Below are 27,514 nucleotides of genomic sequence, written 5' to 3' on the forward strand. Positions count from 1 at the left end.
GCGTCATGGGTGGGGTACGCTGCTGAGTAGCACTAAATTCTACTAGGCCCAAAAGGATTTCCCGGGCTAGATGCCATTACAAAATAGTAGTTAGGTAAACAGGCGGTGTAGCTTGCTTCATGGGTGGGGTACTGTGCTGAGTAGCACAAAATGCTATTAGGTACAAAACGATTTCCTGGGCTAGATGCAGTTAAAAATTAGTAATTAGATCAACAGGCGGTGTAGCTTGCTTCATGGGTGGGGTACGCTGCTGAGTAACACTAAATTCTACTAGACCCAAAAGGATTTCCTGGGCTAGATGCCATTACAAAATAGTAGTTAGGTAAACAGGCGGTGTAGCTTGCTTCATGGGTGGGGTACGCTGCTTAGTAGCACTAAATTCTACTAGGCCCAAAAGGATTTCCTGGGCCAGATGCCATTAAAAATAGTACTTAGGTAAACAGGCGGTGTGTTGCTGGGCTACTCTGCTGACTAGCAGACACTGAAGCTTTGGAGCAGACCTCTGAATCCCAGGCCATAGTATGAGTAAACAACTCTGCAGACGACCCCACACACCTGGAATTGACAATGGCAACGTCATGTAAAACTCAGCAAGGGGACTAAATAAAAGTCTCCATTTTTTCAAAAAATTCGGCCACAGACACCACTTAAGTGGCATCAATTTCGCCAGAGTTTTTTAAAATGGTTGGTGAGGTGATTTTCAAAAATCATCAAGCTTTTAGTCTCTCCAAGATGACACAGGGGTAGAAAAGTCCTTGCGGATCCAGGATTTGTTCATCTTGATGAACGTTAGTCTGTCCATTGTCACTGGACAGCCGTGTGCGCTTATCTGTCAGCACACCACCAGCAGCACTGAACACACGTTCAGAGAGAATGCTGGCTTCGGGGCACGACAAGATCTCCAAGGCGTGAGTGGCGAGCTCAGGCCACTTTTCAAGATTGGAAGCTCAAAATGAGCAAGGGTCCAGTTCCACAGTCATGGCATCGATGTTAACTTGGAGATATTCTTGTACCATCCTCTCTAGGCGTTGGTTGTGCATATAGGTGAGGTTTTTTTGAAACTGTGTACTCCCATGATCATTGGATTCTTACAAATGTGTGACCATCAGTTATTTCGTATTTTGGAAATTCCCTTGTCTTGTTTTATGTAAGATTTTATATTTTCTTTATTAATAAAAATATCTATTTTATCCATTTTTTGTCTTAGCCTCGGTATTTCACCAGTTATTTCTCTGGTGAAAATGAGTTTATTGTATTGATTGGAGGTGGCTGTTCCACTATTGGACCCCTTTTTTTGGTAATGTATATAACTGGATTAGATGCAGTAAAAATTGAGATACACAGGCGGTATAGTTTGTTTCACAGGCGGGCTACTCTGCTGACGTGCTCCTAGGCCCAAAACTATTAACTGGATTAGATGCTGTAAAAATAGAGATACACAGGCGGTATAGTTAGTTTCACAGGCGGGCTACTCTGCTGACGTGCCGACACTGCTCCTAGGCCCAAAACTATTAACTGGATTAAATGCAGTAAAAATTGAGATACACAGGAGGTATAGTTAGTTTCACAGGCGGGCTACTCTGCTGATGTGCAGACACTGCTACTAAGCCCAAAACCCCAAAACGATTTACTGGGTTAGATGCAGTAAAAATTGAGATACACAGGCGGTATAGTTTGTTTCACGGGCGGGCTACTCTGCTGACGTGCAGACACTGCTTCTAGGCCCAAAACTATTAACTGGATTAAATGCAGTAAAAATTGAGATACACAGGTGGTATAGTTTGTTTCACAGGCGGGCTACTCTACTGACATGCAGACACTGCTTCTAGGCCCAAAACTATTAACTGGATTAAATGCAGTAAAATTGAGATACACAGGCGGTATAGTTAGTTTCACAGGCGGGCTACTCTGCTGACGTGCAGACACTGCTACTAAGCCCAAAACCCCAAAACGATTTACTGGGTTAGATGCAGTAAAAATTGAGATACACAGGCAGTATAGTTTGTTTCACGGGCGGGCTAATCTGCTGACGTGCAGACACTGCTTCTAGGCCCAAAACTATTAACTGGATTAAATGCAGTAAAAATTGAGATACACAGGTGGTATAGTTTGTTTCACAGGCGGGCTACTCTGCTGACATGCAGACACTGCTACTAAGCCCAAAACGATTTACTGGGTTAGATGCAGTAAAAATTTAGATACACAGGCGGTGTAGCTAGCTTCACAGATGGGCTACTCAAATGACTATCAGACAATGCTACTAGCCCAAAAGGATTGGCTGAGCTAGATTACACCAAATACTGTGACTAAGGCCATGTGCACACGTTCAGGATTTTTAGAGTTTATTTCGCGTTTTTTCGCTATAAAAACGTGATAAAAACGCGAAAAAAACGCTAACATATGCCTCCCATTATTTACAGTGTATTCCGCATTTTTTGTGCAAATGTTGCGATTTTTTCCGCGAAAAAATCGCACCGCGGAAAAAAAAGCAACATGTTCATTAAAAATGCGGAATTGCGGGGATTCCGCACACCTAGGAGTGCATTGATCTGCTTACTTAACGCACGAGGCTGTGCACACCATGCGGGAAGTAAGCAGATTATATGCGGTTGGTACCCAGGGTGGAGGAGAGGAGACTCTCCTCCACGGACTGGGCACCATTAGTGTTGAGCATTCCGATACCGCAAGTATCGGCCGATACTTGCGGGTATCGGAATTCCGATACCGAGATCCGATACTTTTGTGGTATCGGGTATCGGTATTGAAACAACATTAATGTGTAAAATTAAGAATTAAAATTAAAAATATTGCTATACTCACCTCTCCGACGCAGCCTGGACCTCACCGAGGGAACCGGGAGCGTTCTTTGCTTAAAATGCGCGCTTTTACTTCCTTCCGTGACGTCACGGCTTGTGATTGGTTGCGTGCCGCCCATGTGGCCGCGACGCGACCAATCACAGCAAGCCGTGACGTAATTTTCAGGTCCTCAATGCCTAATTCTAGGCATTCAGGAATTTAAAATTACGTTCCGGCTTGTGATTGGTCGCGTCGCGGTCACATGGGTGACGCGACCAATCACAAGCCGTGACGTCACGGGAGGCAGGAGACGCGCGCATTTTTAAAATTACGTCACGGCTTGTGATTGGTTGCGTGCCGCCCATGTGACCGCGACGCGACCAATCACAGCAAGCCGTGACGTAATTTCAGGTCCTCAATGCAGAAATAGGCATCAGGACCTGAAATTACATCACGACTTGCTGTGATTGGTCGTGTCGCGGTCACATGGGCGGCACGCAACCAATCACAAGCCGTGACGTAATTTTAAAAATGCGCGCGTCTCCTGCCTCCCGTGACGTCACGGCTTGTGATTGGTCGCGTCGCCCATGTGACCGCGACGCGACCAATCACAAGCCGGAACGTAATTTTAAATTCCTGAATGCCTAGAATTAGGCATTGAGGACCTGAAAATTACGTCACGGCTTGCTGTGATTGGTCGCGTCGTGGCCACATGGGCGGCACGCGACCAATCACAAGCCGTGACGTCACGGAAGGAAGTAAAAGCGCGCATTTTAAGCAAAGAAGGCTCCCGGTTCCCTCGGTGAGGTCCAGGCTGCGTCGGAGAGGTGAGTATAGCAATATTTTTTATTTTAATTCTTTATTTTACACATTAATATGGATCCCAGGGTCTGAAGGAGAGTTTCCTCTCCTTCAGACCCTGGGAACCATCAGGGATACCGTCCGATACTTGAGTCCCATTGACTTGTATTGGTATCGGGTATCGGTATCGGATTAGATCCGATACTTTGCCGGTATCGGCCGATACTTTCCGATACCGATACTTTCAAGTATCGGACGGTATCGCTCAACACTAGGCACCATATAATTGGTAAAAAAAAAAAGAATTAAAATAAAAAATAGTCCTATACTCACCCTCGATGTCTTCTCGCCTCACCGCTGCATGCTGCCGCTTCGGTTTCTGTAGCTGGTGTGCGGTGAAGGACCTGCCGATGACGTCACTGTCTTGTGATTGGTCGTGAGCGGTCATGTGACCGCTCACGTGACCGCTCACATGACCGCGACGTCATGGAAGGTCCTGCGCGCACAGCAGCTATAGGAAGAGGAACGGACGCCGCTGAGGAGATGTCTGGGTGAGTATAACCATTTTTTTTATTTTTTTTATTATTTTTAAACATTCTATCTTTTACTATAGATGCTGCATAAGCTGCATCTATAGTAAAAAGTTGGTCACACTTGTCAAACAGTATGTTTGACAAGTGTGACCAACCTGTCAGTCAGTTTTCCAAGCGATGCTACAGATCGCTTGGAAAACTTTAGCATTCTACAAGCTAATTACGCTTGCAGAATGCTAAAAAAAACGGGAAAAAAATGCGGATTTCTTGCAGAAAATTTCCGGTTTTCTTCAGGAAATTTCTGCAAGAAATCCTGAACATGTGCACATGGCCTAAAGGTACCTTCACACGAAACGACGCTGCAGCGATAGCGACAACGATGCCGATCGCTGCAGCGTCTCTGTTTGATCGCTGGAGAGCTGCCACACAGACGACCACGACAGACTCCAGCGACCAACGATGCCGAGGTCCCCGGGTAACCAGGGTAAACATCGGGTTGCTAAGCGCAGGGCCGCGCTTAGTAACCCGATGTTTACCCTGGTTACCAGCGTAAAATGTAAAAAAAACAAACAGTACATACTTACATTCGCGTCCCCCGGCGTCCGCTTCCTGCACTGACTGACTGACTGAGCGCCGGCAGTAGCAGGGCACAGCGGTGAAGTCACCGCTATGCTGTGCTTTCACTTTCACTTTGCGGCGCTCAGTCAGTGTGGGAAGCAGACGGCGCGGGATGCGAATGTAAGTATGTACTGTTTGTTTTTTTTACATTTTACACTGGTAACCAGGGTAAACATCGGGTTACTAAGCGCGGCCCTGCGCTTAGTAACCCGATGTTTACCCTGGTTACCAGTGTAAAATATCGCTGGTATCGTTGCTTTTGCTGTCAAACACAACGATACACGGCGATCGGACGACCAAATAAAGTTCTGAACTTTATTCAGCGACCAGCGACATCACAGCAGGATCCTGATCACTGCTGCATGTCAAACTAAACGATATCGCTATCCAGGACGCTGCAACGTCACGGATTGCTAGCGATATCGTTTAGTGTGACGGTACCTTTAGACGTTTGCCTCTAATGAGAACACAAGGACAGGCATTTAAATTTAAGGTGTGAGAAACGTCTCTTCCCAGCCGTCAGGAGATATGTGACTCGTACTGGTGTGTCCCCAGTCGAGCTTCTCTTCTCCTCGCTCCTGATGGTTGACAGGTCTCTGCCATGTGTGTACATATTGAGGGACCTGTCAATCACCTTGAGCAGGGTAAGGAAAAGCCAGCCAGCTGCGCCAATGGACTACTCACGTCTTTCTTTTATGTTTTTTTCTGAAATACCATAGTTTTGAGAGAAAGATATACCTGGTAGTGATGAGCGAGCGTGCTAGAAAATAGAGTTATCAGAGCATGCTTGGGTGTTATCCGAATATCGCAGGGGCTCGAGTAATATATTCGAGTCTCTGTGGCTGCACGATTCGCGGCTGTTAGACAGCTGCAACACATGTGGGGATTACCTAACAAGCAATCCCTGTATGTGTTGTGGCTGTCTAACAGCTGCGAATCGTGCAGCTGCTGGGACTCGAACATATTACTCAAGCCCCTACGATATTCAGATAACAACCGAGCATGCTTGGATAACGCTATATATGAGCATGCTCGCTCATCACCAAATTACCTGGCTGCAATTGTGCAGCCAAGCTCCGATTCATGCTGCCCATAGTTCGAGCAGCATTATTGACAGGTTCCCCTTAAAATGAGGCTCTTCAGAGCCCAGTTCCCAAGATTCAGAGCCCCATTTTCGGGATTACTGGGGTTCTCAGAGGTTGGATTCTCAATAATCAGTAAGTCATTCCCTAAACTGTGTATTGGGATAACATACTATATTGGGAACAATCCTTTAACACTAGAAGTCCCAGAGACAGGTCATTTGACATTTCTACCTTTGAAACCCAGAGAAGGGTCAAATGACCTAAAGGATTTTATCTATAGCTTATCTTATCACTATTCACTGTCTTTTGTTCTGTAATTAAGGCCATTACTGTTGCATCACAGGAGGTTGTTTGGTGTTTTCCATAGAGTTTACCCATGTAGTTTCAAGTTTCAAGTTAGTTCTGTTCAGTTTATTGTATTTGATAATATAAAGACTATACATATTGTATTTAGTTTAGTTTTATTTGAGCAAAAAAGCACTGAAACAATGAATCATTTTTTATATATTTTAAATAGAGAATTAGAAATTTTAGAGCAAGGTACAGCTGTGAGTAATGACCAGAAGCATTTGTGCCTAAGGCTATGTGCACACTTTGCGGATTCAACTGCGGATTTTTCCTCAGCCAAATTCCAAAATCCGCAGTGAAAACCCGTTGCGGTTTTTACTGCAGATTTATCGCGTTTTTTACTGCGGTTTCTTCTGCGGATTTTCATCTGCAGTTTCCTATTGGAGCAGGTGAAAATCCGCAGAAAAGAAGTGACATGCTGCGGAATGTAATCCGCAGCGTTTCCACGCGGATTTTTCCGCAGCATGTGCACAGCGTTTTTTGTTTCCCATAAGTTTACATTGTACTGTAAACTCAGGGGAAACTGCTGCGGATCCGCAGCGGTCAAAGGTACTGTTACATGTTACGATCTCGTAGACGATATATGTCACGTGATCACATCGTTCGTGCAATCAGTTTCACACCGTCCAAGAGGCGTCACATGCAACTATCTTGTTAACGATGTAAATTTTGGCTCCGCGTTAGCCTCATTGCAAACGTTTGCAGAACGATTTTTCACAATGGCAGGAATAGGAGAATTTAGACCGACATCGTTCATCTCAGCGTTACACTGAACGATGCTGCACATCTTCTGACACATAATTGGACGAGGATCGTCAGATTTGAGATCCTGACCTCAAATCTGCGATCAGCGATCCAATGATGTGTTCGTCCGATATCTTCACATTACACGCAACGATGTGAAAACGACGTCGCATGAACGACGTGATCACGTGACGTTTTCAAACGATATGGTCAACGAGATCGTAACGTGTAACTGTACCTTTAGGCCTCAATCACACTAGCGAAAAAAAATCGCAGCATGTTCATTCTTGTGCAAATTTGGCACGAAAAAAATTCGCACAAGAGGACTGAAATTTTAGTGTAAAAAATATACAAAAGAACAACTGTTATTTGTTTTGATGCTTTTTATTTTTTTAAAAAACCAATAAGATTTTTTTTTCACTAAAGGGTTATTTCACACCAACATCAAACAAATAGTCACATTTTCAAGATGAGCAGTGTATAAGTGGCATGGCCAAACAAATGTGATAAAACAGTGAACAAGAAAACAATATAATCAAATTATACAACAGGGAGGGATGTTGGTGGAGGAGTGGGAAGAGGGGAGGCGGGAAAGGGTAAAGACAAATACATGGGGTAGGGGAGTAAAGGAGCACGCATCAAAGGATGCTTTTTATTTTTGTTATAAAAATGTTAAAAAAATACAAGGAATAAAACAATTCCACACATATTTTCAATAGGCTGCAGTGGGGGGCTGTGTGTGTGTGAGTGGCATGTCCTTGTGTGACTAGCATTTCAGCACTCACTCAGCAGTCTGTCTGAACATGTCGGAACATACCTGGCACTGCCTGGGTATGTCCCTGGTACATTTGCCACATGTGTATTTGTAGCAGTCAACACATCTCTCAGTTGCACAATTGTTCGTGCATCGATGGTTGACCTGACACTTCACCCTTTTGCCAGGGCTGGGTGTGGAAGGAAGTTGCCAAAGGAGTTTCTCCTTGCGTGCCTTCTTTTCAGTCACATGACGGCCACCTAACTCTTTTGCAAGCTCAACCAGGAAGTACACCCGTCTCTCCTGCACCCCAGTGCATGCCTGATAAAGAACATGAGCACTGAGTGCTGCCATGTCAATCATGTTGTAGAACATGGCGACTGGCCATCTCCGTGTTCCTGCACGCACGCTGTACTCCCGCACCATTTGGTCCATTACATCCACACCGCACTTTGTGTGGTTGTATTGTGTGACCGTGTTTGGCTTCCTTTTGTTGGTATCCTCAGTCTCAACCACGCTGTGCATGCTGCTGAGAATGTAGGCGGCCTTCTTTCGTTTGGGTGCATACACTGTCAGTGTGGCACCAGTGGTTGAAAACACCTGAGTGGTGAATTCAGTGCGGTCCATCTGTCTAGCGGATTGAGGAATTTCCCGGCGACTCTTGTTGACTGTGCCAAGGATAGTGGTTTCCCGGCTAAGCAGTCGTTGTGAAAGTGACAATGATGTAAAGAAATTGTCCGTGGTTACAGTTCTGCCCTTGTCCATGAATGGTTCCATCAGCCTCATCACTACAGTTTCGGACAGTCTCTCCCCGCTGGGACGACTGGGGTCCTTGCCAAGATATGGGAGGACGTTACAGATGTAGTTTGATTTCAAGTCGCAAGCCACCCAAAACTTGATGCCAAACTTGTCTGGTTTTGTTGCAATGTATTGCAGAAAACAGCAGCGAGTCTTTGACGGGAAAAGCTGTTCATCAATAGTGATGTGTCGACCAGGGTTGTAGGATGGGATGCAGTTGGTGACAAACGATCTCCACACATCGGAGATTGCAGCAAACTTATTGGTCTCCACTCGCTCACTGCGCGTGAACATGTCATCAAAGCGTAGGTGTTGCATGATGTCTTGAAAGCGGTTTTGGGTCATAGTGGCAATGATCCTTGGGTTTCCCAGGTTTGCTGACCAGCTGTCACGTAGTGATGGAACCTTGGTCACCCCCCGCAAGATAATGACTGAAATAAATGCCATTAGTTCCGGGAGACCCATGAACCAATCCACCTGCTCCATGTGACGTGCATGTTGAGTAGTCCATTCTTCAATGCTACGAAGCATGTAAAGACTGATAAAACAGAGGAAGCTCTGAAGCCGACTCTAGACACTTCGTCTGGCCTTAGCACTTGGCTCTCCATCTGTAAGGTACGGTTCTATTGGGGTCAAATGGAGATGTTTCCCCACTTGTACTTCATGCCACACTGTGTCATCTTTTGCGGTCTCTGTCGGCTCACTCGCCAACCGAGCTCTCTTTTTTGGTAGAGGCAGAGTCTCCTCATCTGCAAGATAAATAATTTCAAATAAGCATTTTGTTTTGGTTCAAAATAAAAAAGATAGTCAGGCACCACACCCACCCTGCACCGCAGCGTACTGCCCACGCACCACACCTGCCCCGCACCGACCCTTATCTGCACCAACCCCTGCAAAACATAGGATCCAAATGAACAGGCAAAAAAGGGAGTGTGAAGCCAGCCTAACCTGAAGACAGCTCAGAGTCCGAATCCGGTTGAAGGACTATGTCTTCTCCAGCTGAGTCAGAAGGGTTTGTGTTGCTCAGAATCAGTTCCAATGCCTCTTCAATAGGTTTCTCCCTCACAGCACATAAAGCTGCATGCAAATTTGCTAATGCAATGCAGCTGGGGGGGGTGGGCAGACACTTTGGAGCAGCTCACATTCTTTGGCTAGGGACACACTTCAGTTCCTGATCAGTTTTCTTTCAAGATTGACACCTGTTCTGGGTTTTGGAGTCACTCCTGGGCCCTAATGGGGCCGTCACATGGGGAGATAATTCCCAGTGATGTGCGGGCGATCACGTGCACGTGCACATCGCCGGGGCATCACTGGTGACATGACACATGCGGACATGTCGCCGGCGAACGTCTGTAAAGGATCGCCTCGGAACCAGCCTGTAGTTCAGAGGCGATCCTCGGGCCATTCTCTGGATGACTGTACCTTCTCTGCACCAACCCCTGCAAAACAGGATGCAAACGATCAGGCAAAAAAAGGCACTGTGAAGCCAGCATCTCTTTCTTGTGAGCAGCAACCCCCACACTCAGGAATAGCTTGCATTCTTCTGTTTACACACTCTTATATATTCCCCCCTGCAGATTCCTCAGGCAAGAGCACATTTACAAATGAAAGGATGCTAATTAAGGTGTCAATATGGACTGAGGGTCATTTGACCCTCTCTCAGAACTTCAGGGGGGATCTTGAAATTCCCGGGACTTCTAGTGTTTTTAATTGTTCTTCATAATACAACTAGTAGAATACCCGCGGCTTCACTGGCGGAAAATAAGTTAAATTGTTGGTTATTGTAGCTAAAGACAAAATTTTCAGTGTCACCCTGAAATTGACATTTTCAGAGTGCTACAGTAAAAAAAATTCCACTTTAAATTTTTATTATTTTGGCATTTTACTAATTTGTCGTAACATTGATGTGAGCAACAACTTTTTTTTTAGTATTATGACCCTTTAGTATTCACCTGACACTGATAAGAGATGTAATAGGATGAATAGTAAATGCAGAGCATCCCTCACACAGTATTACTATGACCTGAAGGAGCTCACATCTCAGTAATGAAAACCGCCTCACAGGCAGACTTGTCTAGTTGCCCATAGCAACCAATCAGAGCTCAGCTTTCACTTTACCTCAGCAGCTTCAGTGATGAAAGCTCCCTGTATAGCAATAATGACAATCTTACTATGAGGCATTTTTCGCCTGACCAATATTGCTGCTCAGTAATGTTCGTCCATGTGCATAGGGTGCATCCATCTGAGTGTGTGTGTGGTGGTGCAGCTCCTTTAGCAGCGACTCTTTGACGCCATCGCTATAATCCATCCCTGTCAGGCACAACTGTTGTTTTCCCCTCAGCACTTTTACTTTCACCTTCACACTTCTCCATTATATGTATATGTATAAGGCCTAACTTCAGGGGCCACAATCTCATGACGGGGAACGCTAGCGAGATTTAACATGTGCAGTATTCTGCTCCTGTGGGTGGAGAGGGGGCTTGCCAAATTTCACCCAAATCGGGCAAGAACTGTGGATTTGTATAGAGCAGGCTCCTACATATTTTGAGTTTTCTATATATAGATAATTAGCAATCTTGCAATGACTATGTTTCACGATTCATACATGGACTAAATCACAATAAAAAAAATTTCATATATGAAAATGCTCTTTTTAATTATTTTTTTAGGATGCATTATACTTTCTAAAACAGAGTTTTTCTGTTAAATAAAATATTTGTGTTTTTTTTTGCAGCACAACAGAATTCACCAAAAATCCATGAAGGCTGGTGGGCTTATAAAGAGGTTGTCCAAGGCAGTTTTGTTCCAGGTAAGATAACTTAAACATACATATATTTATATATACAAAGTATACTCAGCACTTAACACCAGTGAAGGGGTCCCTGGGTGTGTGACAATGTCCTTTTTGTTGATCTCACTTCAAGACTGTGCATAGTGGATGATGTAGCAAACCAGGACCCAGTAACCTCATAAGAGTCACTCCAGGATACACAATCAAACTGTTGCTTGCTCATGGAATAGGTATAACATAAGGACAGAAAGTAGCAGGAATTACACTTGACTTTTACATCTTCTCTACTAGGGTTGAGCGACTTTCATTTTTTTAAGATCGAGTCGGGTTTTGCGAAACCCGACTTTGTCCAAAGTCGAGTGGAGTGCAGTTGGCCGATTATCGCTAAAAGTCGGGGATCGACCGAAACACGAAACCCAATGCAAGTCAATGGGGAAGCATAGTCGGCAGTGAGTGGAGGCCAGGAAAACACCTACAGTGCCCATTTTAATGCCAAAAACATCCATTCTTGTTTTTGAAGCTTGTCAATCTTAATTAACTTTATAATAATAGTTGGGCATTGGAAATTGGGGGTCATTTGGCAAAAGTTGTGGGGGGTAGGGCTGGTTCAAGGTTTTAGTGGGCCCAGGAAACGTGGACTACATCACGGCGGTGGAGCAGGGAGAGGTAAGTATGTCAAGTTTGCAAGTGCTGTGATCCTAAGCAAGCAGGGGGGGCCCACTCATTGGCATTGGCACTGGCACAGGGCCCCTCAAAGTACAGCAGTGTGTTTGCACGGCGGGGGCGCCTCCCACCAGCAGCAACACTTTTGCGTACTCTGAGGGGCCCTGTGCCAGTGACGTCGCCAACGAGTATGCCCCCCCACCTGATGAAGGAACCTGCACTTTCATCTGCACCTTCCTCTTTGTCCCTGTGTAAGGTGGTATAACATGCGGGAAGGGGAACCTTACTTTCAGCAGGGTCAGATTCTGGCTGTGTAGAGTGCAAGGGGAATGTAGTGGTCTAGGTCAATGTACCAGCAGACTCATCTAGCAGTGGCTGGGCAATGGGCAGGATGAGGAGGAAACACAGATATAGGGCCAAAGAATAAAGTAGGCTAAATGCAGTTCAAAATTGGTAAAAGGACTAAACAGGCGGCATTGCTTTGTTCAGTGGAGTAGCAAACCCAGGAGCAGCAGACATTGTTTTAAGGGCCCAACCACACTAGTAGGCCAAATGCAGTTTAATATCTGCTACTATAGGCCAAAAGCCTAAAGACTGAAGCTCTGCTTTATACAGTGGAGGACAACACCATGGAGCGGCAGACACCGTTAGTAGGCCGTAACCACCAATTTTTTGTTAAAAAAGCACTTAATGAGAGCCAGAAGGTTGAAGCTCAGACAAGGCAACCTGGAGGAGAACACCAAGGAGGAGGAGAACACTCAGGAGGAGGACAACACCAGGGAGCGGCAAATAGAGTTATTAGGCCCCAACCACCAATTTTTTAAAAAAAAGCACTTAATGAGAGCCAGAAGGTTGAAGCTCAGATTTATTCAGTTGAGGACAACACCAGGGAGCGGCAGACACCGTTAGTAGGCCCCAACCACCAATTTTTTTTTAAAAGCACTTAATGAGAGCAAGAAGGTTGAAGCTCAGCTTTATACAGTTGAGGACAACACAAGGGAGCGTCAGACACCGTTAGTAGGCCGTAACCAAAGTTGAAGGCCAAATGCAGTTTAATATCTGATACTGATAGGTCAAAAGCCTAAATAATAATAATAATAATAATATTTTTTATTTATATAGCGCCAACATATTCCGCAGCGCTTTACAACTTATAGAGGGGACTTGTACAGACAATAGACATTACAGCATAACAGAAATCACAGTTCAAAACAGATACCAGGAGGAATGAGGGCCCTGCTCGCAAGCTTACAAACTATGAGGAAAAGGGGAGACACGAGAGGTGGATGGTAACAATTGCTTTAGTTATTTGGACCAGCCATAGTGTAAGGCTCGGGTGTTCATGTAAAGCTGCATGAACCAGTTAACAGCCTAAGTATGTAGCAGTACAGACACAGAGGGCTATTAACTGCATAAAGTGTATGAGAACACGATGCAAGGAACCTGATTATGTGTTTTGTTTTTTTCTATTTTAAATAGGCCACACAGGGATAGTTAGGTTAATGCGTTGAGGCGGTAGGCCAGTCTGAACAAATGCGTTTTTAGGGCACGCTTAAAACTGTGGGGATTGGGGATTAATCGTATTAACCTAGGTAGCCTAAAGACTGAAGCTCCGCTTTATACAGTGGAGGACAACACCAGGGAGCGGCAGACACCGTTAGTAGGCCCCAACCTAATATTAACCAACAGGCCAGACCGCATATCAAATATAAGGGTTGGGGGTCACTTGGGGAATAGTGATCACAAAATAATAAGTTTTCATGTCTCCTTTAATAAGATGTGTAGTATAGGGGTGACAAGGACACTAAACTTCAGGAGGGCAAATTTCCAATGGATGAGAGAGGATCTTGGTGCAATTAACTGGGACGATATCCTGAGACATAAAAGTACACAAAGAAAATGGGAGACATTTATTAGCATCCTGGATAGGACCTGTGCACAGTATATACCGTATGGGAATAAACATACTAGAAATAGGAGGAAACCAATATGGCTAAATAGAGCTGTAAGGGGCGCAATAAGGGACAAAAAGAAAGCATTTAGAGAATTAAAGGAAGTAGGTAGTGAGGAGGCATTAAATAAATACAAAAAATTAAATAAATTATGTAAAAAGCAAATCAAGGCAGCAAAGATTGAGACAGAGAGACTCATTGCTAGAGAGAGCAAAAATAACCCCAAAATATTCTTTAACTACATAAATAGTAAGAAACTAAAAAATGATACTGTTGGCCCCCTTAAAAATAGTCTGGGTGAAATGGTGGATGAGGATGAGGAAAAAGCCAATATGCTAAATGACTTTTTTTCATCAGTATTTACAAAAGAAAATCCCATGGCAGCCAATATGACTAGTGATAATAATTCCCAATTTAATGTTACCTGCTTAACCCAGCAGGAAGTACGGCGGCGTCTAAAAATCACAAAAATTGACAAATCTCCGGGCCCGGATGGGATACACCCCCGAGTACTGCAGGAATTAAGTACAGTCATTGATAGACCATTATTTTTAATCTTTAAAGAGTCCATAATAACAGGGTCTGTACCACAGGACTGGCGTATAGCAAATGTGGTGCCAATATTCAAAAAGGGGACAAAAACTGAACTCGGAAATTATAGGCCAGTAAGTTTAACCTCTACTGTGGGTAAAATCCTGGAGGGCATTCTAAGGGATGCTATACTGGAGTATCTGAAGAGGAATAACCTCATGACCAAGTATCAGAACGGGTTTACTAGGGACCGATCATGTCAGACTAATTTGATCAGCTTCTATGAAGAGGTAAGTTCCGGGCTGGACCAAGGGAACCCAGTAGATGTAGTGTATATGGACTTTTCAAAAGCTTTTGATACGGTGCCACACAAAAGGTTGATACATAAAATGAGAATAATGGGGATAGGGGAAAATATGTGCAAGTGAGTTGAGAGTTGGCTCAGGGATAGGAAACAAAGGGTGGTTGTTAATGGAGCACACTCGGACTGGGTCACGGTTAGTAGTGGGGTACCACAGGGGTCAGTATTGGGCCCTCTTCTTTTTAACATATTTATTAATGACCTTGTAGGGGGCATTCAGAGTAGAATTTCAATATTTGTAGATGACACTAAACTCTGCAGGGTAATCAATACAGGGGAGGACAATTTTATATTACAGGCTGATTTATGTAAACTAGAAGCTTGGGCTGATAAATGGCAAATGAGCTTTAATGGGGATAAATGTAAGGTCATGCACTTGGGTAGAAGTAATAAGATGTATAACTATGTGCTTAATTCTAAAACTCTGGGCAAAACCGTCAATGAAAAAGACCTGGGTGTATGGGTGGATGACAAACTCATATTCAGTGGCCAGTGTCAGGCAGCTGCTACAAAGGCAAATAAAATAATGGGATGCATTAAAAGAGGCATAGATGCTCATGAGGAGAACATAATTTTACCTCTATACAAGTCACTAGTGCGACCACACTTAGAATACTGTGCACAGTTCTGGTCTCCGGTGTATAAGAAAGACATAGCTGAACTGGAGCGGGTGCAGAGAAGAGCAACCAAGGTTATTAGAGGACTGGGAGGTCTGCCATACCAAGATAGGTTATTACACTTGGTGCTATTTAGTTTGGAAAAACGAAGACTAAGGGGTGATCTTATGTTAATGTATAAATATATGAGGGGACAGTACAAAGACCTTTCTGCTGATCTTTTTAATCATAGACCGGTGACAGGGACAAGGGGGCATCCTCTACGTCTGGAGGAAAAAAGGTTTAAGCATAATAACAGACGCGGATTCTTTACTGTAAGAGCAGTGAGACTATGGAACTCTCTGCCGTATGATGTTGTAATGAGTGACTCATTGCTTCAATTTAAGAGGGGACTGGATACCTTTCTGGAAAAGTATAATATTACAGGGTATATATATTAGATTCCTTGATAAGGCGTTGATCCAGGGAACTAGTCTGATTGCCGTATGTGGGGTCGGGAAGGAATTTTTTTCCCCATGATGGAGCTTACTCTTACCACATGGGGTTTTTTTGCCTTCCCCTGGATCAACATGTTAGGGCATGCTAGGCTATGGGTTGAACTAGATGGACTTAAAGTCTTCCTTCAACCTTAATAACTATGTAACTATGTAACCACCAATTTTTTTTAAAAAAGCACTTAATGAGAGCCAGAAGGTTGAAGCTCAGATTTATTCAGTTGAGGACAACACCATGGAGCGGCAGACACCGTTAGTAGGCCCCAACCACCAATTTTTTTTAAAAAAAGCACTTAATGAGAGCCAGAAGGTTGAAGCTCAGATTTATTCAGTTGAGGACAACACCATGGAGCGGCAGACACCGTTAGTAGGCCGTAACCACCAATTTTTTGTTAAAAAAGCACTTAATGAGAGCCAGAAGGTTGAAGCTCAGACAAGGCAACCTGGAGGAGAACACCAAGGAGGAGGAGAACACTCAGGAGGAGGACAACACCAGGGAGCGGCAAATAGAGGTATTAGGCCCCAACCACCAATTTTTTTTAAAAAGCACTTAATGAGAGCCAGAAGGTTGAAGCTCAGATTTATTCAGTTGAGGACAACACCAGGGAGCGGCAGACACCGTTAGTAGGCCGTAACCACCAATTTTTTTAAAAAAAGCACTTAATGAGAGCCAGAAGGTTGAAGCTCAGATTTATTCAGTTGAGGACAACACCAGGGAGCGGCAGACACCGTTAGTAGGCCCCAACCACCAATTTTTTTAAAAAAAGCACTTAATGAGAGCCAGAAGGTTGAAGCTCAGCTTTATACAGTTGAGGACAACACCAGGGAGCGGCAGACACCGTTAGTAGGCCGTAACCAAAGTTGAAGGCCAAATGCAGTTTAATATCTGATACTGATAGGCCGAAAGCCTAAAGACTGAAGCTCAGCTTTATACAGTTGAGGACAACACCAGGGAGCGGCAGACACCGTTAGTAGGCCATAACCAAAGTTGAAGGCCAAATGCAGTTTAATATCTGATACTGATAGGCCGAAAGCCTAAAGACTGAAGCTCAGCTTTATACAGTGGAGGACAACACCAGGGAGAGGCAGACACCGTTAGTAGGCCCCAACCACCAATTTTTTTTTAAAAAGCACTTAATGAGAGCCAGAAGGTTGAAGCTCAGCTTTATACAGTTGAGGACAACACCAGGGAGCGGCAGACATCGTTAGTAGGCCGTAACCACCAATTTTTAAAAAAACAGCACTTAATGAGAGCCAGAAGGTTGAAGCTCAGATTTATTCAGTTGAGGACAACACCAGGGAGCGGCAGACACCGTTAGTAGGCCCCAACCACCAATTTTTTTTTAAAAAGCACTTAATGAGAGCCAGAAGGTTGAAGCTCAGCTTTATACAGTTGAGGACAACACCAGGGAGCGGCAGACATCGTTAGTAGGCCGTAACCACCAATTTTTAAAAAAACAGCACTTAATGAGAGCCAGAAGGTTGAAGCTCAGATTTATTCAGTTGAGGACAACACCAGGGAGCGGCAGACACCGTTAGTAGGCCCCAACCACCAATTTTTTTTTAAAAAGCACTTAATGAGAGCCAGAAGGTTGAAGCTCAGCTTTATACAGTTGGGGACAAAACCAGGGAGCGGCAGACACCGTTAGTAGGCCGTAACCACCATTTTTTTTAAAAAAAGCACTTAATGAGAGCCAGAAGGTTGAAGCTCAGATTTATTCAGTTGAGGACAACACCAGGGAGTGGCAGACACCGTTAGTAGGCCGTAACCACCAATTTTTTAAAAAACAGCACTTAATGAGAGCCAGAAGGTTGAAGCTCAGATTTAGACAGTGGAGGACAATTTGAATTAGGGACTGCAGACAGACTTAGTAGGCTGTCCCCTGTGGACCATGCATCCACCACATTAACCCATTGCGCCGTAATGGACACGTAACCTTCCGTGGCCATGCCTACAGGTCCATGCGTCTGTTGTCAGGTGCACCTTTGTACTCACAGATTGCCAGAGTGCATGGACAATGCGGTCTTTTACATGCTGGTGGAGGGTTGGGATGGCTTTTCTCGCAAAAGAAGTGTCGACTGGTTAGCTTGTAGCGTGGTACAGCGTAGTCCATCATGGCTTTATTAATATTAAATAAAATATATAAATGGGCTCAATGCAGTTTTAAATCGGTTACATGGATACCCAGGCAGCATTGTGGGCAGTGGAGGAGGATTGCAAGGAGGGACCGCAGACAGGCTTACTAGGCCTAAAATAACTGAAAATAGGCTCAAGGCAGTTTTAAATCGGTTACATGGATACCCAGGCAGCATTGTGGGCAGTGGAGGAGGATTGCAAGGAGGGACCGCAGACAGGCTTACTAGGCCTAAAATAACTAAAAATAGGCTCAAGGCAGTTAGAGTTATCTCGCAGGGGTACACAGGCAGCAGTGTTGTGGTCAGTGGAGGAGGATTGCAAGGAGTGTCTGACACAGTTAGTACTCACAAAAAATAAATAGATGTTAATGTCTCGCAAAACAACAACAAAAAAAAAGTGTGGCATACGTAGGTACAGGGGTGGGCTCATCTGCTGAGTTTCTGACATAGTAATTTGGCAGTAAGTATTTACTGTTGTCAATATAGGACACTGACCCAGACTACTTTAACTAGCATCATACATATCAACAAATTGGTATTGTCAGTGCCAGGCATTGAATGATGTCAGCGCATAGACTAAACATTGGTGGAGCTGTGAGAGATAATTTTGCACGTGGTAGAGCACAGTTTGAGCTGGGAGGGGAACTCTCTTGTGGCCGGCGGTACTGTCCCAGGGCCCCTCATGTTACAACGGTGTGTCTGACATTGGGTGCGTGCCACCACCGCCAGAGACACTTTATTGTACTATGAGGGACCCAGTGGCAGTGCCGTCGACCAAAAGCGGGCACACCCACCTCTTCAGACAAACGCCACTCTAACGGGTGCTTGCGCCAAGTGGCGAGACAACGGCCCCGTGGGGGGAGTTTTCCCATTGAGGGAGGTGTAAACATGTCGTATGCTGGACAAACAGCTGCTGCAAATTAAGAGATTGGAACACTCAGTAAGACCAGTCCACAAGCAAGACCTTTTTATAGGAAAGCTAGGTGTCAGCCGGGAAAGGTGGGGCAAAATGATTTGAAATCCAGGAGTGGTTCATTTTAATGAAGGTTAGATCATCCACATTTTGGGTAGCCAGACGAGTCCTTTTTTCGGTTAATATTGAACCAGCAGCACTGAATACTCTTTCTGATAGCACACTAGCTGCTGGGCAAGCAAGCTCCTGCAATGCATATTCTGCCAATTCAGGCCAGGTGTCTAATTTGGATGCCCAGTAATCAAATGGGAATGACGGTTGAGGGAGAACATCGATAAGGGCTGAAAAATAGTTAGTAACCATACTGGACAAATGTTGTCTCCTGTCACTTTGAATAGATGCTGCAGTACCTGTCCTGTCTGCGGTCATTGCGAAATCACTCCACAACCTCGTCAGAAAACCCCTCTGTCCAACGCCACTTCTGATTTGTGCACCTCTAACACCTCTGCCCTGTAGCCCCCTGCAGCTCGTGTGAGAACCATCACCGGCGCTGTGTGCTGGGAATGCCTGAATCAAACGGTCTACAAGAGTAGCTTGTTTGGTTGCTAATATTTGTTCGAGTTTCTCATGTGGCATAATATTTTGCAATTTGCCTTTATAGCGAGGGTCAAGGATGCAGGCCAACCAGTAATCGTCATCGCTCATCATTTTAATAATGCGTGGGTCCCTTTTGAGGATACGTAAGGCATAATCCGCCATGTGGGCCAAAGTTCCAGTTGTTAAATCTGCGGTTGTGCTGGTTTGAGGGGCAGTTAAAGGCAAATCTACGTCAATTGTCTCCCTTAAAAAAACAGAACCCGGCCTTGCAACGCCACTAATTTCGGTTGGCCCAGGAGAAGCTTCCTCATTAAAAAAGTACTCATCCCCATCATCCTCCTCGTCCTCCTCTCCTCTTCGCCCGCTACCGCATCCTCTACACGGCCCTGACCAGACAATGGCTGACTATCATCAAGGCTTTCCTCTTCCTCGGCTGCAGACGCCTGCTCCTTTATGTGTGTCAAACTTTGCATCAGCAGACGCATTAGGGGGATGCTCATGCTTATTATGGCGTTGTCTGCACTAACCAGCCATGTGCATTCCTCAAAACACTGAAGGACTTGACACAGGTCTTGTAGCTTCGACCACTGCACACCTGACAACTCCATGTCTGCCATCCAACTGCCTGCCCGTGTATGTGTATCCTCCCACAAAAACATAACAGCACGCCTCTGTTCGCACAGTCTCTGAAGCATGTGCAGTGTGGAGTTCCACCTTGTTGCAACATCGATGATTAAGCGATGCTGGGGAAGGTTCAAAGACCGCTGATAGTTCTGCATACGGCTGGAGTGTACGGGCGAACGGCGGATATGCGAGCAAAGTCTGCGCACTTTGAGGAGCAGGTCGGGTAACCCCGGATAACTTTTCAGGAAGCACTGCACCACCAGGTTTAAGGTGTGAGCCAGGCAAGGAATGTGTTTCAGTTGGGAAAGGGCTATGGCAGCCATGAAATTCCTTCCGTTATCACTCACTACCTTGCCTGCCTCAAGATGTACAGTGCCCAGCCATGACTGAGTTTCTTTCTGCAAGAACTCGGACAGAACTTCCGCGGTGTGTCTGTTGTCGCCCAAACACTTCATTGCCAATACAACCTGCTGACGCTTGCCACTAGCTGTCCCATAATGGCACACCTGGTGTGCAACAGTGGCAGCTGAAGAGGAGGAGGGGGGGCGAACGCCTACAGCCAACTCTTTCCTTGACCATGGGCTAGGCAGAACTGTCCCAATATTGCTGTCCCCTGTGGACCCTGCATCCACCACATTCACCCAGTGTGCTGTGATGGACACGTAACGTCCCTGGCCATGCCTACTGGTCCATGCATCTGTTGTCAGGTGCACCTTTGTAGTCACAGACTGCCTGAGTGCATGGACGATGCGGTCTTTAACATGCTGTTGGAGGGCTGGGATGGCTTTTCTAGAAAAGAAGTGTCGACTAGTGTTGAGCGATACCGTCCGATACTTGAAAGTATCGGTATCGGAAAGTATCGGCCGATACCGGCAAAGTATCGGATCTAATCCGATACCGATACCCGATACCAATACAAGTCAATGGGACTCAAGTATCGGACGGTATTCCTGATGGTTCCCAGGGTCTGAAGGAGAGGAAACTCTCCTTCAGACCCTGGGATCCATATTAATGTGTAAAATAAAGAATTAAAATAAAAAATATTGCTATACTCACCTCTCCGACGCAGCCTGCACCTTACCGAGGGAACCGGGAGCCTTCTTTGCTTAAAATGCGCGCTTTTACTTCCTTCCGTGATGTCACGGCTTGTGATTGGTCGCGTGCCACCCATGTGGCCGCGACGCGATCACATGGGCGACGCGACCAATCACAAGCCGTGACGTCACGGGAGGCAGGAGACGCGCGCATTTTTAAAATTACGTCACGGCTTGTGATTGGTTGCGTGCCGCCCATGTGACCGCGACGCGACCAATCACAGCAAGCCGTGACGTAATTTCAGGTCCTGATGCCTATTTCTGCATTGAGGACCTGAAATTACGTCATTTTAAAATGCGCGCGTCTCCTGCCTCCCGTGACGTCACGGCTTGTGATTGGTCGCGTCGCCCATGTGACCGCGACGCGACCAATCACAAGCCGGAACGTAATTTTAAATTCCTGAATGCCTAGAATTAGGCATTGAGGACCTGAAAATTACGTCACGGCTTGCTGTGATTGGTCGCGTCGCGGCCACATGGGCGGCACGCGACCAATCACAAGCCGTGACGTCACGGAAGGAAGTAAAAGCGCGCATTTTAAGCAAAGAACGCTGCCGGTTCCCTCGGTGAGGTCCAGGCTGCGTCGGAGAGGTGAGTATAGCAATATTTTTTATTTGAATTCTTAATTTTACACATTAATGTTGTTTCGATACCGATACCCGATACCACAAAAGTATCGGATCTCGGTATCGGAATTCCGATACCCGCAAGTATCGGCCGATACCCGATACTTGCGGTATCGGAATGCTCAACACTAGTGTCGACTGGGTAGCTCGTAGCGTGGTACAGCGTAGTCCATCAGTGCTTTGAAAGCTTCGCTTTCAACTAACCGGTAGGGCATCATCTCTAATGAGATTAGTCTAGCAATGTGGGCGTTCAAACCCTGTGTACGCGGATGCGAGGATGAGTACTTCCTTTTCCTAACAAGAGTCTCATGTAGGGTGAGCTGGACTGGAGAGCTGGAGATCGTGGAACTAGCGGTGGTGCCGGTGGACATGGCAGACTGAGAGAGGGTTGGAGATGGTATTCTTGCCAGTGCCCTACATGCAGTGTTTCCTACTACGAACCTGGTGATTCCCTGACTGCTTTGGCCTGGAGACAAATGCTGCACAGATACTGCAGGTGTTGCAGGAAATGGTGGGCTTACAGTGAGGGAAGGGATGTAGCGTTGCTGACTAGCTTGATTGGCCGAGGGTGCTGCAACCTTTAGGCACGTTTGGTAGTTAGTCCAGGCTTGCAAATGCATGGTGGATAAATGTCTATGCCTGCAACTTGTATTTAGACTTTTAAGATTCTGACCTCTGCTTAAGGTAGTTGAACATTTTGGACAGATGACTTTGCGCTGATCATTTGGATGTTGTTTAAAAAAATGCCAGACTGCACTCTTTCTACTATCGGATACCTTTTCAGGCATTGCAGACTGAGCTTCTTTAACTGGATGGCCATGCTGTCCTCCAACTGGTTTTGGTTTTGCCACGCGTTTTTGGCCAGATACGGACCCGGCAGATGGAACCTGTTGTGATGTTGATGCCTGTTGCGGCTCCTCCTCCTCCTCCACTTCAGAACTACTGCCGCCTGCACCCTGTTCCCCCAATGGCTGCCAATCGGGGTCAACAACTGGGTCATCTATGACCCCCTCTTCTATCTCGTGTGCAACTTCGTCTGTGTCACCGTGTAAGCCGGTGGTATAGCGTTCGTGACGGGGCACCATAGTCTCCGCTGGGTTTGATTCTGGCTCAGTACACTGCGAGGGCAATGTTCTGGTCTGAGTCAAAGGAACAGCATAGTAATCTGGCTGTGCATCTGTGCACTCCATGTCCGATTCAACTTCTAATGGGCATGGCCTGTTAACTGTTTCACTGTCTAACCCAGGAACGGTATGTGTAAAGAGCTCCATGGAGTAACCCGTTGTGTCTCCTGACGCATCCTTCTCTCTTGTTCTGGGTGAAGAAGACAAGGAAGCAACTTGTCCCTGACTGTGAACATCCACTAACGACGCGCTGCTTTTACATTTTGCACTTTCAGAAGAGGAGGCAAAAGAGCTAGAGGCTGAGTCAGCAAGGAAAGCCAAAAATTGTTCTTGCTGCTCCGGCTTTAAAAGCGGTTTTCCTACTCCCAGAAAAGGGAGCGTTCGAGGCCTTGTGTAGCCAGACGACGAACCTGGCTCAACAACTCGAGACTTAGGTGCTGTACTGCTTTTACCACGACCACCTGATGCTCCACCACCACTACCATCATTACCAGCTGACAATGACCGCCCACGGCCACGACCTCTTCCACCAGATTTCCTCATTGTTTGCAAAACGTAACCAAAGTAACGGTATTTGTTACTGTAAAACAACTTATAAGGTGAACTCTAACTTCTGTAGGATTTATATACACCTTTATAGGTGCCTGACACTGAAAGGAAAATCAGGCCCAATGTTACACACTAGGTTTTCTGTGCCCCAATAATTTGAGACAGATGGCACACACAGGACCGGCACTCAAGCAGAAATGCCAATCTTAATCTCCCACTATTTTTTTTTTTCAGGGAGAATTAAAAAAAAAAAAAAAAAAAAAAGGCCCAGTATTACACACAGGTTTTTGGTGGCACACAATGAGAGACAGATGCCACACATAGCAATGGCACAGAGGCAGATTTGCCAATCTTTATCTCCCACTATTTTTTTTTTTTTTTTCAGGGAGAATTAAAAAAAAAAAAATTATGGCCCAGTATTACACACTGGTTTTCGGTGGCACACAATGAGAGACAGATGCCACACACAGCACTGGCACAGAGGCAGACTTGCCAATCTTTATCTCCCACTATTTTTTTTTTTTTTCAGGGAGAATTAAAAAAAAAAAATTATGGCCCAGTATTACACACTGGTTTTCGGTGGCACACAATGAGAGACAGATGCCACACACAGTACTGGCACAGAGGCAGACTTGCCAATCTTTATCTCCCACTATTTATTTTTTATTTTTTTCAGGGAGAATTAAAAAAAAAAAAATTATGGCCCAGTATTACACACTGGTTTTCGGTGGCACACAATGAGAGACAGATGCCACACACAGCACTGGCACAGAGGCAGACTTGCCAATCTTTATCTCCCACTATTTTTTTTTTTTTCAGGGAGAATTAAAAAAAAAAAATTATGGCCCAGTATTACACACTGGTTTTCGGTGGCACACAATGAGAGACAGATGCCACACACAGTACTGGCACAGAGGCAGACTTGCCAATCTTTATCTCCCACTATTTATTTTTTATTTTTTTCAGGGAGAATTAAAAAAAAAAAAATCATGGCCCAGTATTACACACTGGTTTTCGGTGGCACACAATGAGAGACAGATGCCACACACAGCAATGGCACAGAGGCAGACTTGCCAATCTTTATCTCCCACTATTAATTTTTTTTTTACAGGGAGAATTTACCCCCCCCCAAAAAAAAACGGCCCAGTATTACACACTGGTTTTCTGTGGCACACAATGAGAGACAGATGCCACACACAGCACTGGCACAGAAGCAGACTTGCCAATCTTTATCTCCCACTATTTATTTATTTTTTTACAGGGAGAATTAAAAAAAAAAAATGGCCCAGTATTACACACTGGTTTTCAGTGGCACACAATGAGAAACAGATGCCACACACAGCACTGGCACAGAGGCAGACTTGCCAATCTTTATCTCCCACTATTTTTTTTTTTTCAGGGAGAATTAAAAAAAAAAAATTATGGCCCAGTATTACACACTGGTTTTCAGTGGCACACAATGAGAGACAGATGCCACACACAGCAATGGCACAGAGGCAGACTTGCCAATCTTTATCTCCCTGCAGTAATCTCAGAAAAGTATGGCAGGCAGCTATAAAAAGGACTGTTGCACACAAAAGTGTGGATAAACAAACAAGATAGCTGTGCAGAAAGGAAGGAACAACAGGATTTGTGCTTTGAAAAAAGCAGTTGGTTTGCACAGCGGCGTACACACACAGCAACGCAGCTATCAGGGAGCCTTCTAGGGCAGCCCAATGAGCTACAGCGCTGAGGAAAAAAAAATGTAGCTTCCACTGTCCCTGCAAACAAAAGGTGGTGTTGGACAGTGGAAATTGCTACAGCACAAGCGGTTTGGGGGTGAATGTACCCTGCAAAACACTATCCCTGCTTCTGACGAAGCGGCACCTCTCCCTACGCTCAGATCAGCAGCAGTAAGATGGCGGTCGGCGGGAACGCCCCTTTATAGCCCCTGTGATGCGGCAGAAAGCAAGCCAATCACTGCAATGCCCTTCTCTAAGATGGTGGGGACTGAGATCTATGTCATCACGCTGCCCAGACTCTGCGTCCACCTTCATTGGCTGAGAAATGGCGCTTTTATTGTCATTGAAACGCGACTTTGGCGCGAAAGTCGCGTACCGCATGGCCAACCCCACACAGGGATCGGGTCGGGTTTCATGAGACGCCGACTTTGCCAAAAGTCGGCGACTTATGAAAATGAACGATCCGTTTCGCTCAACCCTATTCTCTACAATACAAAGGTTCAGTCTTTGTGGTTGAGCTTCAATTATTCACAGTTGCAGATAGGAGAACATATGTTGTGAATACTTTCATGCTATGTGCACACATTGCAGAATTGCCTCGGAAATTTCCGCAGCAATTTCCCTGCCACGGGAAATACGCATGCAGAATTGGCATGCATATTCCCGCTAAACACTAGCATTTTGCAAGCGTAATTAGCTTGCAGAATGCTAGCGTTTTCCAAGCGATCTGTAGCATCGCTTAGAAAACTGATTGACAGGTTGGTCACACTTGTCAAACATAGTGTTTGACAAGTGTGACCAACTTTTTACTATTGATGCTGCCTAAGCAGAATCAATAGTAAAAAGATATAATGTTAAAACAAATAAAAATTGGTGATATTCTCACCTTTCGGTGGCCCCTGCAGCCTTCCCACTCCTCGCGATGCTGCTGGCAGCTCCCGTTCCCAGTAATGCCTCGTCGCTATTACCGCAGATGACGTAGCATCACGTGAGACTGCTACGTCATCACAGGTCATTGTCACAAGGCATTAGTGGGAATGGGACCATCGCGAGGAGCGGGAAGGCTGCGGGGGCCGCCAGAAGGTGAGAATATCACGATTTTTTATTTAAATTTTTTTTTTACAAGTATATGGTTCCCAGGGCCTGGAGGAGAGTCTTCTCTCCTCCACCCTGGGTACCAACCGCACATGATCCGCTTACTTCCCGTATGTTGGGCATAGCCCCATGCGGGAAGTAAGCGGATCAATGCATTCCTATGTGTGCGGAATCGCCGTAATTACACACAAAGAATGAACATGCTGTGTTTTTTTTGGGAATGCGATTCCACCGCAGAAAAAAACGCAGCATGTGCACAAAGAATGCATTAAAAATAATGGGATGTTTATGTAAGTGTTTTTTAGCTTTTTTTTTCGGCTGAAAACGGCTGAAAAAAACGCTAAAAATCCTGAAAGTGTGCACATAGCCTTACAGTAGCACAGCACATTTTTAAGGGACCCTCCATCTTCAATACTTCAAAGGGGCCCCCCATAGTCACTTCCTCAGCTCACTCCCTTGCAGTACACGTACCACGTTCTAGGGACCTTTTCACCAATGCTTCCATGCCAACCTCAGTCCTCACTGTGCCATCTCAGTGTTCACACCAACTCCTTTAGGGCTGTCCCACACGTCCAGATAATTCCGGTACCGGAATAAATCGGTACCAGAGTTATCCGTGTCCGTGTGCCTGGGAACTCACGGAGGCCATACGTGCGGCACACGTGTGCCGCCCGTATGGCGAGTGGGTACCACACGGAGCGTGTGGTACCCACTCTGCATGGTGCTGAAGCTGCGATTCATATCTTCCCTGCAGCAACGTTTGCTGTAGAGAAAATATGAAGAATAGTGTTTAAAATAAAGATCTATGTGTCCGCCGCCCCCCCACCCCCTGTGCGCCCCCCCGCTGGTCAGAAAATACTTACCCGCTCCCTCGCTGCTTCCTGGTCTGGCCGCGGCTTCTCCTGCATGCGGTCACGTGGGGCCGATCATTTACAGTCATGAATATGTGGCTCCACCTCCCATAGGGGCGGAGCCGACTATTCATGATTGTAAATGATCGGCCCCACGTGACCGCATACAGTAGGAGGCGCGGCCAGACCAGGAAGGAGCGAGGGAGCGGGTAAGTATTTTCTGACCAGCGGGGGGGCGCACAGGGGGTGGGGGGGCGGCGGACACATAGATCTTTATTTTTAACACTATTCTTCATGT

At 45.6% G+C, this 27,514-nt stretch overlaps 1 protein-coding gene across 2 annotated transcripts in view; it reads left to right on the forward strand.

Annotated features, from left to right (window-relative positions):
* CA10 (carbonic anhydrase 10) overlaps window positions 1-27,514 on the forward strand; it is a 494,312-nt gene that overhangs the window by 206,411 nt on the left and 260,387 nt on the right. For both annotated transcript variants that reach the window (XM_077251361.1, XM_077251360.1), the window contains one exon: window positions 11,212-11,286. In XM_077251361.1, the coding sequence (XP_077107476.1) occupies window positions 11,212-11,286 (75 nt within the window). The remainder of the gene's footprint in view (window positions 1-11,211; window positions 11,287-27,514) is intronic.

This window comes from Ranitomeya variabilis, chromosome 4 (genome assembly GCF_051348905.1).
Source record: "Ranitomeya variabilis isolate aRanVar5 chromosome 4, aRanVar5.hap1, whole genome shotgun sequence".
In the NCBI taxonomy this organism is placed as follows: domain Eukaryota; kingdom Metazoa; phylum Chordata; class Amphibia; order Anura; family Dendrobatidae; genus Ranitomeya; species Ranitomeya variabilis.